The sequence below is a fragment of the Apteryx mantelli genome, chromosome 5 (genome assembly GCF_036417845.1).
Source record: "Apteryx mantelli isolate bAptMan1 chromosome 5, bAptMan1.hap1, whole genome shotgun sequence".
NCBI classification, from domain to species: Eukaryota; Metazoa; Chordata; class Aves; order Apterygiformes; family Apterygidae; genus Apteryx; species Apteryx mantelli.
Genome location: NC_089982.1, coordinates 86,194,476 through 86,209,809, shown reverse-complemented (window position 1 = coordinate 86,209,809; position 15,334 = coordinate 86,194,476). Strand labels below are relative to the sequence as shown.

At 47.8% G+C, this 15,334-nt stretch overlaps 1 protein-coding gene across 5 annotated transcripts in view; it reads right to left on the bottom strand.

Annotated features, from left to right (window-relative positions):
• EXOC6B (exocyst complex component 6B) overlaps positions 1-15,334 on the bottom strand; it is a 292,943-nt gene that overhangs the window by 118,913 nt on the left and 158,696 nt on the right. For all 5 annotated transcript variants that reach the window (XR_010884476.1, XM_067298408.1, XM_067298409.1 and 2 more), the window contains exons 9-12: positions 4,060-4,143; positions 3,852-3,898; positions 2,539-2,659; positions 255-326 (exon numbers count right to left, since the gene is read on the bottom strand). Coding sequence is in view for 4 of the 5 variants with exons in the window: in XM_067298408.1 (XP_067154509.1) it covers positions 255-326; positions 2,539-2,659; positions 3,852-3,898; positions 4,060-4,143 (324 nt within the window). In the remaining variant the exon portion in view is untranslated. The remainder of the gene's footprint in view (positions 1-254; positions 327-2,538; positions 2,660-3,851; positions 3,899-4,059; positions 4,144-15,334) is intronic.

The following is a 15,334-nucleotide window of genomic DNA, read 5'->3' as shown; positions in this document are numbered from 1 at the left end:
TTTAACAGGGAAGACGTGAGCAAATTCAACCCCTTATACAACCACAACCGGATCCGGCATTGAGGACTCGCCAGCAGAGGCTGGAGGTCGCAATTGGCAGAGACAGGAGCGCCAAGCGGGACTAAAGGCTTTGGCACCGGGCGCGAGCGGGGCCGCACCAGCCGAGGTCAGTCGTTTAAACCTGTTGATGGACGTTTTCAGAGAATGGCATGAGCGTTCAGCGAGATAAATGCCAGCTGCCGATGGTCACGTACCTGGAGTGTGTCTGCAAAGAGGACGATGAGGTTCTTCAAGTCCAACACCAGGCTTGGGTCAGAGCAGTAGGACTGCAAAGGAAGGGGAAATTAAAACATCTTTAAACTGCAAATATTCCCCTCAGTCCTCCCGTGTTATCACTCGTGCTGCAATGCACAGGCACGCAACACAGTCCCAGAGCTTTTATTGTAGAGCATAAGCCGTAACGTAGTACGGGGCAAGGGAAGACGTACAGATAAGGGTATCTCTCCTTGCAGCGCACCGTGATGAATAAGGAGTTCAGTTGCTCCAGAGATACCTGAAGTGTCTCTAAGATTACCCAGAAACGGCTGTTTTGCTTAGTTTCTTTTTTTTTTTTTTTTTACAAGGGGAGCGAGAAGAGATGAAGCAAATCAGCGCGCAGTCGTACCCAAAAGACATCCTCGCTTCTCATGTAGTATTAGCACGCTGTGTCCGACGGCGATGAAGCGCTGCGGCGAGGCATCCCCAAGCCCCCTTCCTCCGATTAGCGTTGCTAATCGGAAGACTGAGGCCAAGGCAAACCATGCCGCACCCCCACATTTTAGCAACACTGTGGTCCAAGCTCCAACACAAATACTTAAGGCGGGTCAGGACACTGCTGGAAAGTCCAAAGACACCAGGGAGCCCAGCGAGAGCCACGGACCCGACCAGCGTTACCCACGCGCTCCGGGTGCTGCCGCTGCGCTAGCAGACAACCTTGCTGCGGTGAAATATGTGAAGTTTCAGACAGACTCTTACCAAATATAGACTCAATGATCATAAGCTGGAAAAGAAAACTGAGATTTAAAGCTCCCTGGAAACTCAAGGAGGAACGATTCCATCAATCAACGTGAACGACTCGAAGAGACACATTTTCCATTTCACTGTCCAAAAAAGAAAGTCAGAAAGAAAGATAATGCCCTAAAGCTATCAGAAGTGATAAAAGATGTCCCAGCCTACAGGCAAGGAAGAAAATCCAGGCACGAGAGCGCGGCTGGATGGAAAGAGGCGGAAGAGCCTCGCCAAGGCGACAGCCCCCACCAAAGAGCAACGCTAACACAGCGGGACGGGCAGCACAGGTCCCCATACGGGCTGGAGGTTGAATGGTGCACAGAGGTGACCATGATGGCCACAAAAATAGCGTTGAGAAATCGTGTAAAATGCCATAATTACCGGGAAAAAAAATCTTCTCCTGGAAGCCACTTCAGTTTGGCATCACTTAAAACAACTTGTCAAGACCACAAAGTTGGTAAAACTGAAAAATTCAGCATTTGTACACATTTGACTCTCATGGCTTGCACACTAGCAGAAAACCTCCAACTGGAGATGAAAAACACGCCTAAAACCAGCTTTACAACACAACTGTTCAGCAACATAGCCAAGACATGTTAAACTAAGGTCAAGAACGTGGAAATACAAAACTCCGGGTGGTCAGGAGGAAGCAGCATGTTGAGCCTCCACGCAGAAGTTTTAGGGTTTTCTCAGAATTGTGTTAAAAAACGCTGTTGGAAGTGCGAGAGAGCCGAAAAAGGCTCTTTTAATAGCATGGACATGTTAATGCTAATGTTAAAACTGTATTAGTCATACAGATTTGGAAAAAAAAAAATAATCGAGATTAAAAAACAGCTGGTGGGAGGCTGCTGCAAAGCAACGCACCCTAAACCGCACAACCCAGCGCGCTTCGCCGATGGGTCCTTCCAAAACCACCCGCTGGGAACCAGAGCACACAAAACAGGAAGAGAACTGTACTCTTTTTTGTATTGGCTTTGCATTTTTTTGCTCAAGCAGAGAAATAGCAAAGCGAAAAGCAATTTTTAAAAAACTTCTTTCACTATTACAGAGGAAGAAATCTATTTACTGTCTTCTCAAGCATATACTCTTTGCAGTTTGACAGCATGCCATTCGTTGTCGTTAATTCTGAGAATATCAAAAAGGCTCATACTTCGGTGTTCCAAATACGGACGTTTTTCTCCCCAGTTTTACAGGACAAACTGACTCCCTCTGCTGGTGCAACTCCAAAGTGATCAACCAAGTTGCAGAAAATACCGAATCGCTATTTCGTTATTTCCAGTCCCCCCCAAAAATGGAGAGTTTGGTAAAAGGAAACACAGTGCACTGAGAGTCAAGAAAGCTGAAGATACCTTCTGGAAAACAGCAGTATATCTTCACTTTACTGGGTTAAAAGCATAAGCAAAGAGGCAAAACAAAGACTACCACTGTAAAAACTTCAGCATGTCAAAGCATACTCAAGCAACAGCTGAACAATCCGCGGCTTTTACTTACTGAATGCGTTCTCAGTGCGGCAATCGTTTTGGATAAAGCCATCTCCCACAGCTCATCAATATAGGCTCTGTTTACCAAGCCCTGGGTCGTATGCAAGATGTGATCTTCAACTACAAAAAACCTAACGGGGAGGAGAAAACGGCACTGCTGTCAAAAGTTACAGGTTGCACGCGACGGACATGCAGAATTTGCCCCTGCGCAAATCTCCAGAGCAAGCTCAGATTTGCAGTACTACCCGCCCCACGTATAGCCAACGCTAAACATGTTTATTCACCTATTTTTAACATTACAGTACCTTACACTAAGCTTCACTGTATTATATAAGCGAGCCAAAATATAGTTGTTCCTAGTAATGCAACTCCATATATGCACAAAGGTAGGATTTTCCCTCTTTAAATCCTCCACCCCATTATTTAGAAGAAAACCGCTGATTAAATCCTACTCCAGCCAGCAGCAATCGCATTACGACTGGTTCACTGCAGGGAAAATACTGCGGCATGCCTGGATGCACCGTCCGCTCGCAAACATTTAAAGGCAATCAGTTCACTCCAATCTCCAGTTAGCAAACGCACCGGTCAAAAAGAAACAAGTCTGTTTTAGGGAACAAGCGTCACACAATACTTTTTAAAATGGTAACGTGCAAAACCGAAGCTGTGTTTTGTCGGGAAAATCCAGGTGATGAGTGTAAAGCCGTGTTAGGCGGCCAGCGGCACACGCCGCGCTCAGGATTACAACTACACGTGGAAATTTAGCGGCAATCTGGGCTGAGAAATTTCAACGGCCAACCCTATCTTTTTTGGATTAGCGGTCTTAGATTCCCTCTGCTTAGATATCAGTTGGTTCGGGAAGATTCGTGTCAAATTAGACTGCAATAATAAGAAGCTCATGGGAATAGAGGCTGAATATTCACTTTAGAATCACCCCGTTTACCAGGAAAACTATCAAAGAGTAGTTATCCAATATTAAAGAATAACTAAGCCAGAGGGGCTATTCACTGCATCACCGGAGCAAGTAGATGCACATAGTCCCTAAAGCTTATTTACCCTCAAATTCTCGGAAACACGCTTACTGGGTGCACAGGCTGGCGGGTCCCAAAGTGCTTGTCCTAGTGACACGGCCAAGCTTTGGGGCATTATAAAATACGCCTCCGTTCGCAGATGCTGAAGGAGCACTAACCACGTTTGTCCTGTTTTGGCTCTTTTAAAGGACCGTCCAAAAGACCAGCGTTTCCTCCCCTCTTTTTCCCTTTTTGGGCCATTCGACAACCCCGGGCGCATATATTTAGCGAGTGTGTATATAAAAAGAATACCTACCCTACAATTTGATTAAAATACTTCCTGTAGCCATCTAAAGTTTCGTGCTGCAACAAAGCAAAAGTGAGCAGAGATTAAAACAAAGGCGGCCAGCGAAATCGGAAGCAACTCCGAGACCAGCCGCAAGCCGCCATCGGCACGGAGACAGCGGGCTGCTCCTTTACCAGGCCAAGCGGCTTCGCTCAGGGGAACTACGGAGCGATCGTACCATATTCGAAGGAGGCTGCAGGACCAAGCGAGCTTGTTTTCTCCTCTGCTTCCTGTAGTAGTTCTCAAAGGTCTCGCGGGCTCCCTGAAAAACAGAACAAACTCATTCAAGTCGCCAGCCTTTGGGTGAACCCCAACCCCTTTCGCATGAAAACTACCGCGTTTAAGATGCAAAGCGCAATTTTTTCTGGCACATCTGTGTAATGCTTTCCTACAAAACTTGATCCAAATACCAGATGACAGAGTTTTGCTCTAGGCACTGAGTCAAGCAACAAGCTGTTGAGGTACCAAGGATCTGGTGAGCTCCTCCGTACTCATCTTCCAGCATCCCTGTGCAGGTGTGGTCAGGCAGCAGTGAAGGACCAGCATCTTTACTGGACCACAATGTGAAAAACCATCAGATTTTGCACCCTTAACCATGGGGATAGTGAACCAACCAAATCTCTAGTGTTAGCAAAAAGAAAGAGGGCCCAAACAATGCCAAAAAGCGGCAGAAATTCCTACACTGATCCACAGGTGAGGTAGTGCCGTTACAGCCACAACAGCCGAAGGATTTAAGAAAAAAAAAGGGGTTGATATTGTTATTTTTTGTAGGTGGCTTGTTTTACCAAGCCGGTCTACATCTGAGCATCCCCACCCAGGCAGCACAACAAAACTGCGAGGATCCTCGGATGCCATCAACCTGATGGGCTGTTCCGGCCTTCAGCTACCGCCCAGGTCCCCTAGGCTATGTAAAACCCGGCTGTTTCATCCCTGCCTGTTCCTTCCTCCCCCACACCCGTATTGTTTTTACGTCTGAAATTGGATTAGAAACACTTCAGAGAAGGGACACCGGCTTGCTTTGAACTGGCGAGAGCCAAAATCTCGTTTGGAATTCACAAAACAAACAAAATGCAACAACAAATAGCACCTGCCAGAGAAAGGCACCAGACCTCAACCTTTTCTACTAAAAAAAAAAAAGAAATGCTAATTTAATGACTCTCCTACAATCATTACTCAAGTAGTCTGCCTTAAGAAGCCCTCTACTCAAGGGGTCTTAGGAAATTAATGCAATTACCCTTGCGGAGCTTTAGGCCGACTTGCTCCCTTCCTTCTGCAAGTTAGGGCTCCAGGCTTAAGAAGAGCCGCCCGTCTTCTACTCCCCTCCTCCAGGCGACTGTCCCTAGTCCCAACCTCACTCTTCGTGAAGGACAGATTCACTTCTTGAGAGGTAGGTCCCCGTTCAATGACCTGTGCCTCGGCCACACGTACAAGGATGCTCCAGCTGGGACCTCTCAGTTGAAATACAAATAACTCCAAGGAGCTTGCAATTTTTCTTCCAAAAGACAACTCCAAAAGGTATTGGTCTTGTTTCTAGATCATGCAGCAAGCCTGTTTGGCAAACCAAACCCACTTTTCTTTTGAGCTAAGTAGGAACCTTCTTCAGAGGACCTGTGAGTGTGGCACACCAAGCTCTGACCTCCCTTCACAGTCCTTTCCCAGGCTTGGGAAACAGCATTTTGCAGGATCCTGGTGCTACCATTCCCCTCTGAGTTTGGATGACGCAATCAGAGCACCAAGACAGAATGGGCTGTCCCATTCCCAGCCCTGCCACTGACTGCACCCAACTTCAGACACGTCATTAAATCCTGCTGTACCTCATTTCTCAAAATCTAGGCAGGTGGCAAAAACAAACCCAACTATCTCCAAGGCTGAACATATCAAGAACTTTCCTCTGGTTGCATCAAGATTTTTGATTGAAATGACTTAAACTAAGTTAGTGCAGCCCACTGTTACCAATAAATTTGTGATGCAAATACAAAATTTAAGGCTTTTTTCTTTTTTCAATAAATTTGCAAGTCAAAAAAAAAAAAAAAAACTTCTTGGAAAAGCAACTCCGTCTCCTTGCTTGATTCCAGGGATGGAGAGCACCAGCTAAGGCAAGAACACACAGAGGTCAGCCCCAACCTCCAGCACAGGGCATCGACACGCGATTCGGTCCCTCAAGCCAGCCACTGTGATTAGCTTTACACAAAACCATGCAATGGCTTTAACGGTACGAGGGGAGAAGGAAGACCAAAGAGCTTTGAAAGCATTCCCCAAAAATGTACACCATCTTCACGTTTTAACAGATTCCCTAAAGTCTAAGGCTGAGGCACCTGCTGATTTGTCCAAAACCATTTCCTTCCCAAAGCCACTGTTCCCTTTTTTTTTTTCTTGAGCAGATTTTAAATGTCCCAAATATCAGAGGCTCTCTCACAGAAGGCTATTGCAATGAACAAGTATCCCTCCTCCCCAAAAATCTCTCCTGACACTACCCATGTTTTCCTTGTGCACAATTTCATCATTTTCTATTAAGTCCGTTCCTCTGTCATCCTCCTAGACTTTCTTACTGCTCAAGCATTATATGCTCCTAAGAATGGAAAGTCCTTTTTCCCCTTGGTGGCAGTTTTAGCTAGACCACCCAGTTTCACACATTTGACCTATTCAATTTATCAGGTCTTCAGAAAATCTTCTTCTTCTCTGCACTCTATCTTTTTGATATCATTTTCCTCTGGGTAAAAAACAAGCCAAAAACACAAACATAAAGAAATCACACCAAAAAACCATCCAGAACACATTGCAAGACCCCATGCTTTATAGACTACTCACATCTGGAAACACCAAACTATCTCTACCTAGATCCCATTCTCCTCTCACAGCCCCACGCGTGGTGGTTATTCACATTTAACCAATCCTGCCATTACCTCCCTTTTTCCAGATCTGCAGGCATACCTGCCCTATCCCTGGTTGCCATGTCCTCTCAGTGGGAACCAAACCAACCTTCTCCCTGTTACGCTCTTAAAAGCAACTATCTAACTCTGTAAAGATGCGGTGCACCTGCAACATCTTTGTTGTTTTAAACAAAATTCACGGTACATATGCAGATTTTAAGAGGCACGTGGCAGGCCTGACAGCTGTGACAACCTGGGAAATACTCCTGGAGGCAGCAACTCCCAGCTCTGATCTCCCACTGCCGTCCCACCTCAGCACGGGCCACAGCTGGTCCTTAGACAGAAGCAAGACGCTGATTTTAAGTGTCCTTAGAGAGGCAGGATCCTTGCGTGCTTCGCTTATAATTTGGGAAAGACAGGTAAGCATGCTGGGGAAAGGAGAAGGAGGTCCCTCGCTTATTCATCCACTTAGTTTTAATAAGAACAGGTTTCCCCCCAATTCTCAGCCCGTCTACTTAAGCAAGCAGGAAGACTCCAAAGCTACACTTCCAAACTACACATTTATTCTAATCACTGGTCCAGGAAAAACCCTCCATAATGCCTCATATTTTTAAAATTACCGGGCAGAACGTTCCTTCTCAAATTAGCTTCAGAGTTCACAGAGCTGGCAACGAGAGCCAGATAATTAAGACGGTAGATGAGCACCACATAAGGGAAAACAGAATATAATCACAAGAATGCAAAAACAACGGCTAAAAAAAACCAAAAAGAGTTTCATAACTCAGGAGCAGCAGAGAGCCGAAAGTAAATCTAGTTGTGAATTATAAGGGGAGAATGTGCTGTAAATTTCCTGCAATCTATTCGCTGCTGTCCTCAGCAAATAAGTCAAATGCCCGGCAAAGCGGGGTTTCTGCATCCACAACATGCAGACGACGAGGTCCTGCGTTAATAAATTTCTGCTTCGCTTATTAACCTGGAAGCAGAAACCACCCCGTGCGGCTGCATATAACAATAATTTACCAGCAGCGTATGACGGCAGGAAGCATGCCCGCGATAACCCGCGACTCCAATGAAGTCGTTACAGGCTGCACCATCTCACACGCTTCACAGTCCTTGCAACGCTTCCCCAGAAATCAGCGGATCCTCTAAACTCTGCCATTAAAATGCCGGTACGAAGGAAGCAAGGTGATGTGCCGTTTCCCCTTTCGCCTCAGAAAGGCAAGGTCCTGATGAACCCTGCTGGGACTACTGTACCTGTAGTTAAAAGCAAACCAAGTAGCTCAAATCTATAGGCTGGGTAGATGACTTCCCAGGTAAGACCCAAGCTATGCTTGGTTCTGTGCACAAGTACAGACACCAGTTAACGACACCCACGGAACGAGCAGAAATAGCCTCAATTCATTGGTAACAGCCTAGTTTCAAACCCCTTGCAGAAGGGCTCTCTTACAGCACCCCATCCACCAAGCACATCATTTTCAACGCTGCAGCTCTGGTTTTAAGCAGACAGGTCAAGAATGAACTTGGCTCTCTTCCTTGCTAGTGAGAATCTTAAACCCACAGCCCATCTGGATTTAGTAATGTATTAGCATTTGCTACTGCATGACCTGGATTTTTCTTAAATTTATCTCTGGCTTTCACTGGCTCTTCATCCTTTTTTTGACTTTGGTCCATGGAAATTCTCAGTCATGTTTCAGAAACTCTCCCACCCTCAAGTGAGACTCACGCAGCATCTCACAAGAGCACAGCGAACATCAGCAGCTCCACTCCTCCTAGAGACTTCCCGAGGTCCTGTCCAACCTGAATGATCCTGTGCTATGAAAACGGGGCTTTACCAACAGTCTGCACACAGATTATGAAGCCCCCAGGTATTCTACACACGGCTTATTTCCCAGTCTAGCTCGAAGTGTCCCGAGCACTTGAGCCACTTCCGCTGTGCCCCATTCTGCAAGGAGAAAGTGCCAGAACTGTGGCCAGACTCCCGTTCGGGGGATTATGTTCATAGTTCAGCCAGCCTAAGTCTCATTTTAGCAGGTAGCAGCATATTCCTTTTTCCTCATTTCACTGAGCAGGGCTGCTGTGATTTGTCTCCCCTCACCTGGCTGAAATGGTCCCCTATAGATAGCCTGTTTCATTCTCATTTGCGTGCGAGCGCCAAACGACACTTGGCATCATACCAATACTGAAGAGACACTCGGTCAAAGCTGGATCTCACTTCTACTCGCCTCTTGTAACCCCAGAGTTTCATGGGTTTGCACAAAATCAGACCCACACTTACAACCCCTGCCCCAACGGCCCACAGCACAGTTTGGACGTGACGTACCTTGTCAAAAACAGCACAGAAATTTTTTAATCCTGCAAAAACCCACCTCTTATCCTCAAATTATCTATAAAGGGCAGTGTGTTTTATGGAGAGACAACCATCTGGCGCTTAAAGAAGCCAAAAGATGTATGTATGCTAGCTGGAAATAAGCTGTAAAAAGATGAGCTTGGAAAAAAGATGTTTAGCATGCCCTGAAGATCTCTCAAGTCAAGAGAACATCAGTAGCCACTAATGAAACACAAAGAGAAGTCCAACTATTAAGCAGACGCTTAACTCTAAAAACATAAATATTCCCAATTTCACAGAAACACACGGGTACACACGCAGGTGCTCCACATTAAGTATGCGCATGCTTTACTGAATCGGGATCAAAAAGGAGGCCTTTGCTCACGTGCTGGAACCACTTGTTTACTGTAAACACCTCCTTGATATTGCAAACAAAAAGATAAAGCCAACCAGAAAATTGCGTGGGGGGGAGAGAGCGCGCTCGTACAGCGAGGGCTGCTTTTGAGGTGAGCCTCTCCCTCTGAGGTTCGCAGCGCCGTACGCGCTCACGAGCGACCGCTCGCGCTGCCCCGTGCGCTGCACAGCTCAACGGGCCTGCAAGAGACAAGCACGGAGATGGCTACAGCCCCAACGCCGCTCTCCGTCCCGCCGAAGGACGTCTCGACAATCTCAGCCAAACCGATCTTCTGTGCTGGCCACGCTGTGCAAATAAATTCCCCAGACTGAAGGTCCCAGCCATACGTCCTCAGCCCTTGTACACTTCCAGCTGACTCCAGCTTCCCTAGGTTTGGCTCAGTGAAGCTGGAGATGTTGAAAGGTGCCCTCTGTGTAACAGAGCACTGGAGCAAGTTGCCCAGAGAGGTTGTGGAGTCTCCATCCTTGGAGATATTCAAAAGCCCTCTGGACACAGTCCTGGGCAACATGCACTAGGTGACCCTGCTTGAGCCAAGAAAGCTGGATTAAATGATCTCCAGAGGTCCATTCCAACCTCAACCGTCCTGTGATTCTGTGAAAACAGGGCGCTTTTTGTTTTTCACTAGGTCCTTGCAAGTGAACTCTGACCGATGAAAAGCACACAAATGGAATGGGCTTGAGAAGCTACAGCTCAGTTTAGTTTATCCAGACCTGGAGTATGATCTTTCCATGACCTGCATCTCTTCCTAAAATGGCCACCGGCACGCTCATGGAGCCGTTTTCTTTCTACTGGAGCGTCTGAACCAAGCCCCGTGGCAGGTAGTATCTGTTCTCGCCTCCACCCAGCCAGGCTGACTCAAACGGGCACCTTCACAGAGGAGAATAGCAAAACTCACTTCTTCCAGCGAGCAAATCCCAGGTTTTGATGTGCCACACAAATTAGTGAAAAGTGAATTTGATGTTTTCAGATGCTTCAGGGCTTGTTTTCAACAAAGCTACACTGATAGGAAGTGCTCAAGCACTTTAAAAACTGAGACCTTGCAAAGTGGAGGAAGGCCAAAAAGCATGACTGGAGCCCATGCCAAAGGAGAAGAGCGTTCCAGAGATTGCGTACTACCAGGACATGGCCATGAGTTATTAAACTAAAAGAAACTAAAAGAGAACCAGGGAGAGTCACAACAGTAGATGGACGACCAAGAACGCTCCTTAAGAGCTCTGGAGTTCTCTTCCCCCTCTCTGATCATGTATTTAAGCTAATTTAAAGCAAAGTTTGAAAGCAAAAAAATTATGAAGCCAAAGGAAGGTGAAAGCAAAGTTTGGAGTCTGGGTCCAACAGTCAAAATGAAAATAAGTTATAGTTAGCGGAGCAGGAGGGAGGTAAGACTGGAAGGCAGGTGTTGGCTCCGCTGCCTGGGTCTTCTCCTTCGGCAGAAAGATCAAGGATTTTGGAAATACCCTCCCCGCAGGTAGAGCGCCACGACCCCGGGCAAGCTGCCCGGCACCCCCGGTTTCAAAACCGATTCCCTACCAGGGCAACGATACGCTAGGATTTTCTTTAGCTCCGACAGAAAAGCAGCGCGAGAGCCACCGCTTACCGTCGAGAAGATTTCTTTGGGTCCTACAGTAACTCTGGACGGCTCGGCCACGAAGCAGTTAACCACCGAGGACGATATGGAAGATTTCCCCCCCTTCTCCCCCTTCCTCTGGGGTGGACTCGCAGCAGCGACCCTCTCAACGGGCTGGCGCTCCTCCGTCTCGGAAAATAAGGCCATTACCCCTGTTCTGCGACCGCCCGAGCTCGCTGGGCATCATTGTTCTCCCGCCTCCGCCTAGGGGAAGCGACAGCTATTTTCCATTTAGGCGAAGGTAAAGCCTTTAATTTCGCCCTCCCGGCTGCAGCTGGAGTTCCCTTTTAACCGCTCGGCCGCGGGAGCGAAGACAGTTTTATAAGGAAGAAAACGCTGAGAAGGCCACTTTAATATGCTCGCGTGTGAGAAGGGGAGAGAGCTTTTCACGCCGCCCCGTAATGAGGGTCAGCGGGGTGTTACGCTTCGCCATATGGCTAATTTGCACAGCGGGTCAAAGGCTCTGTTTTTAAAGACGGCCCTATAGATTAAGCAGCGCTAAAACAAAGCAAAAAGGAAAAAATAAAAATAATAAAAAAAACAAAAAGAGGGACGCATGGGGAGGAGATGCCCTCTAATGTCCAAGCCTGGAAGCAGCCGGGCAGCGGAGAGCGCGCTGTGCCTTGTCCGTGCAGGGCGGCGGGGCCGTCCGGGCGCCCGTCCGCCCGTGTTTTGCGGCGACGGCGAGCGGATGCGGAGGACCACGCGCTCCCGGCCACATCCCGGCGGCGCCGCTTTTTCGGCCTGGCCGCTGCGGGCCGGGTCGGCCTCGGCGCTCCCTCCGCACCGCCGGAGCTGCAAGCGCGCCGGGAGCGGGCAAACGGGCCGGGGTAACAAGGCCGGCTTTTGTCATCGCCTCCCGGCCCTGCCCTCCGCATCACGGCGTTAATTTATTAAATACCTTAACAAAGGGCCTTTAGGAGGGGCCTGGGCTGGGCTCCGTCTAATAAAGCCTTAACTGACCACGGCTTCCCCCGAGCTCCGAGGCAAGGGCGAAGCCCCGAGCGGCTCCTGCTCCAGAAGGTCTCGCGGGCAGGCAACACGCTCGGCTGAATAAAACGGGAGAAAGGAATAAATAAAATAAATAAATCCAGGGAGGGGCGTCACAGCAGAAGAGCGCCCCTTAAAAGCAGCCTGGAGCATCTCATTCCCTCTTCATCCGGAGAGGATTGCTTCTCCCGCCGGCCCCTGCTGTACTAGACACAGAATAACCCAAATTGCCCGGCACGGCCAAGCACCAGGCAGCTCTCACCGGCGCCTCCCTGCTCCCAAAAATCGCGCACGAGCGACTTCTCTGCTGCTAGCTCTGCTCTCAAGATTACAAGCGTGGTCCTGAACTTTCGCCCTCAGTCTTCAAAGAAGGAATCAAGAACACTGAAAAAAAAAAAAGCTATATATTCCTAATCCTTGCAACTGCAGAGGGAAAAAAAAGCATGCAAAATGGAAATAAAGTGCACTTTAATTCTGCAATCCAGGAAAGACACATTTTTCAAATGCCCCAAATTCTTTCGGCTCATTCATGTTTACCTACCGCTGGTATAACTGGGGGGAAAAAAATGTCAGCAATCTCCAGTTTTAAGAGAGCAGCAGTCTCAGCTCTATAGAACAGCTATAACTATTTTCATCTCATTAAAGAAAAAAAAATCAGAAATCTTAATTTCTCTCAAACTCTTGTCAACATGGGAGAGCTGAAGTCTTCTGAGAAGTTTTACCTGGACAGCAGGGAGCTGTCAAGAGACGCCAAGCGTGCTACCCGCAGAGGTACGGGTGTTAGAGGCACCTGAGCAAAACCCAAATTCAATCAGCAGCAACAACCAGGTTTCCTAAACACGTGTGCGCAAATGCTACGCGGTGACACGGGTACGTAAAATCAGTCAGACCCAAGCACCCTGCCTCTACCGCCGGCCACCACGGGACGCCTAGGGAAGAACCACCCAAGAATAGGGTAAGCTTATAATACAACTTTTCCAGCATGCTCTCCCAGCTTCCAGCAATTTACAGCTCCGGGACTTCCTGAGCCAGAAACGGTGTCTTTTTATTTAATAGCTTGTGATGGATTTTCTTCCATCAGTTTGCCCAACAGCCTTCTGTGCCCATGTAAACTTCTGCTGTCCCTAAGATCTGGTGTCAGAGGGTTCCATGGAAAACAGAGGTTAGAGAGAGGAAGAGACCGTGATTTTTTTAACGTTGGAAATGAAGGAAAACAGTCCTTGGACTTTCAGAGTTTCTCTTCCAAAAACTCAGCGGCGTGACAAAGCTGGAAGGAGCGACTCATTTCGATGCGCAGCTCGCACCGAGACCGAAGCCACCCCCGAGGGTGCCTTGCCCCAGGGAATCGAGTCGCAGGTGCTCCCGTCTTCAAAGCGCCCAACAGCCTCCGCCGACCACAGAAAATATCTCCCCCTAAAACAACAGGACCCAGAAACCAACGGTTCTGCCCCATCTGTGCAACAAAGCTCCTTTCTGCAGCCGACGGAGCCTTTGCAGGGGTGGCAGGTTGCAAAACGCCGTTCTTGAAGGAATTGCACCCAACGAAAACCTCAGCCCTGCCTTCCTCGCAGGAGGTCCATCGAACAAGAGCAGGAGAACACAGATCTTCACGCACACGTTACAGGCCTGCTGCGAAAGCAGAAAAGGCAACGGGCAGCAGCCGGGAGAAGCCGGGTACAAGGACCTGCCGCCTCTTCCCAGGCTCGATGGAAGGTTGGGTCTTGCCTGCCGTAACCTGCCATTGCCAACAAGCACTCAGCCTGCACGCGCCTTTGCACGGCTGCTATTTCTAAGCCTCCTTGCGATAAAAAGAATGAAGTCTAGCGGACGAAGAGGCCGTATTGAAGTATTTTGGGTAATATAAACCCAAAGCAGAGAGGGGCCTCTCAGGGCACGAAGGAAGAGCGAAAGGTAGAGCCCGCCGTCTCTGCTAGCACCCTTCCAAAGGGAGCCCTCGCGACCAAGAGGGTTTCAACCTTTATTGGATACAACCAGAGATTGCAAATATAGCGGCAGATTCAGCGACCCTTCAGTTTCCCCCAGCAAAACAGTTTGTTGGGCAAGAGCTGCGACAAGAAGTCTCGGAGGAAACGCAAAACTCTCTGGCATATAAAAGTAATGTTAACTGTCGAGATGGAAACACTCCTTGCTCTACTGGGACGTGAAGATACTTTGCAATAGGAGGATTCAGCTGACCGGAGCCCACCTAGATCCAACGTGCCTTTCATCTAAAATCCTAAAATTTACCATCAGTTCACTGCGTTAATTCTAGCCCTGCACAGCTGTGTTCTTCTTTACCGTTTGCACCTACGCTGACCTCGTGCATGGTGCAGGAGACTGAAACGCCCTCCCGCACCGCCGGCGCAAGGACAGCACCTGCAAGCAGGTATAAAGCTGCACCCACCTAAACGCCACCGTTTTCAGGGCAAAACGAGTTCTCCTAATGGGACTGACAAGCAGCAACAGTAAATCTTTCAAACAATCCAAGACACAAATGCCACTTCAGTGGCATTTTAATAGGTTTAAATGTTAACCAGAAACGGGTTTTCTTTTGCTTTTAGTAGTGGTAGAAAAAAAAATAGTGTATTTGCTACTGCTCAGGGTCATCAGTTTAGAGCTGCTGGGCTCATTTAACGAGAGCTAGAGAGCACAAGGTTTTCAGTTTCTGCTATACGAGCATCATTTGCTGTGTTATTCTGCTCAGACAGGATTGAGTACCACACCTTTTACTTAAACTAGACCAAATACAACTGCCCCAGTCCACCACACTATTTAACATCACGTTATCCTAGCTCGAGCGAGCTGGTTTGCACGTATAAACACTGAACACACAGCCAAACTTTTAAAATCGTATTTTTGTATTCACAAAACCAATTCTCTGTATTATAAAAAAAGATACCTTCATCCACAAAGAGCATAAAGACTCAAATATTTTAAAGCATTTCCCTTGGGGGCCTTTTCTGATCTTACAGTTTTACTTTTTGATAGCTAGGAGAAGAAGTGCTCACAATTTGGAGTTACTGTGCCTGACAAATGAAGTGAAGCACGGAGCTCACAGAGCCGTAAAAGGCGAGAAGGACATTAAACTTCTCTGAGATGACAGCTCGAGCTCTCACAGTTCCTTGCAGCTAATACTGCTCAAAAGGGGTGGAAAGCCACATGCACAAATTAAGATTTGTTGGGAAGTCTAATCTTCCCCAGTGATTAATAGCCAAAAGTTTATCTCTG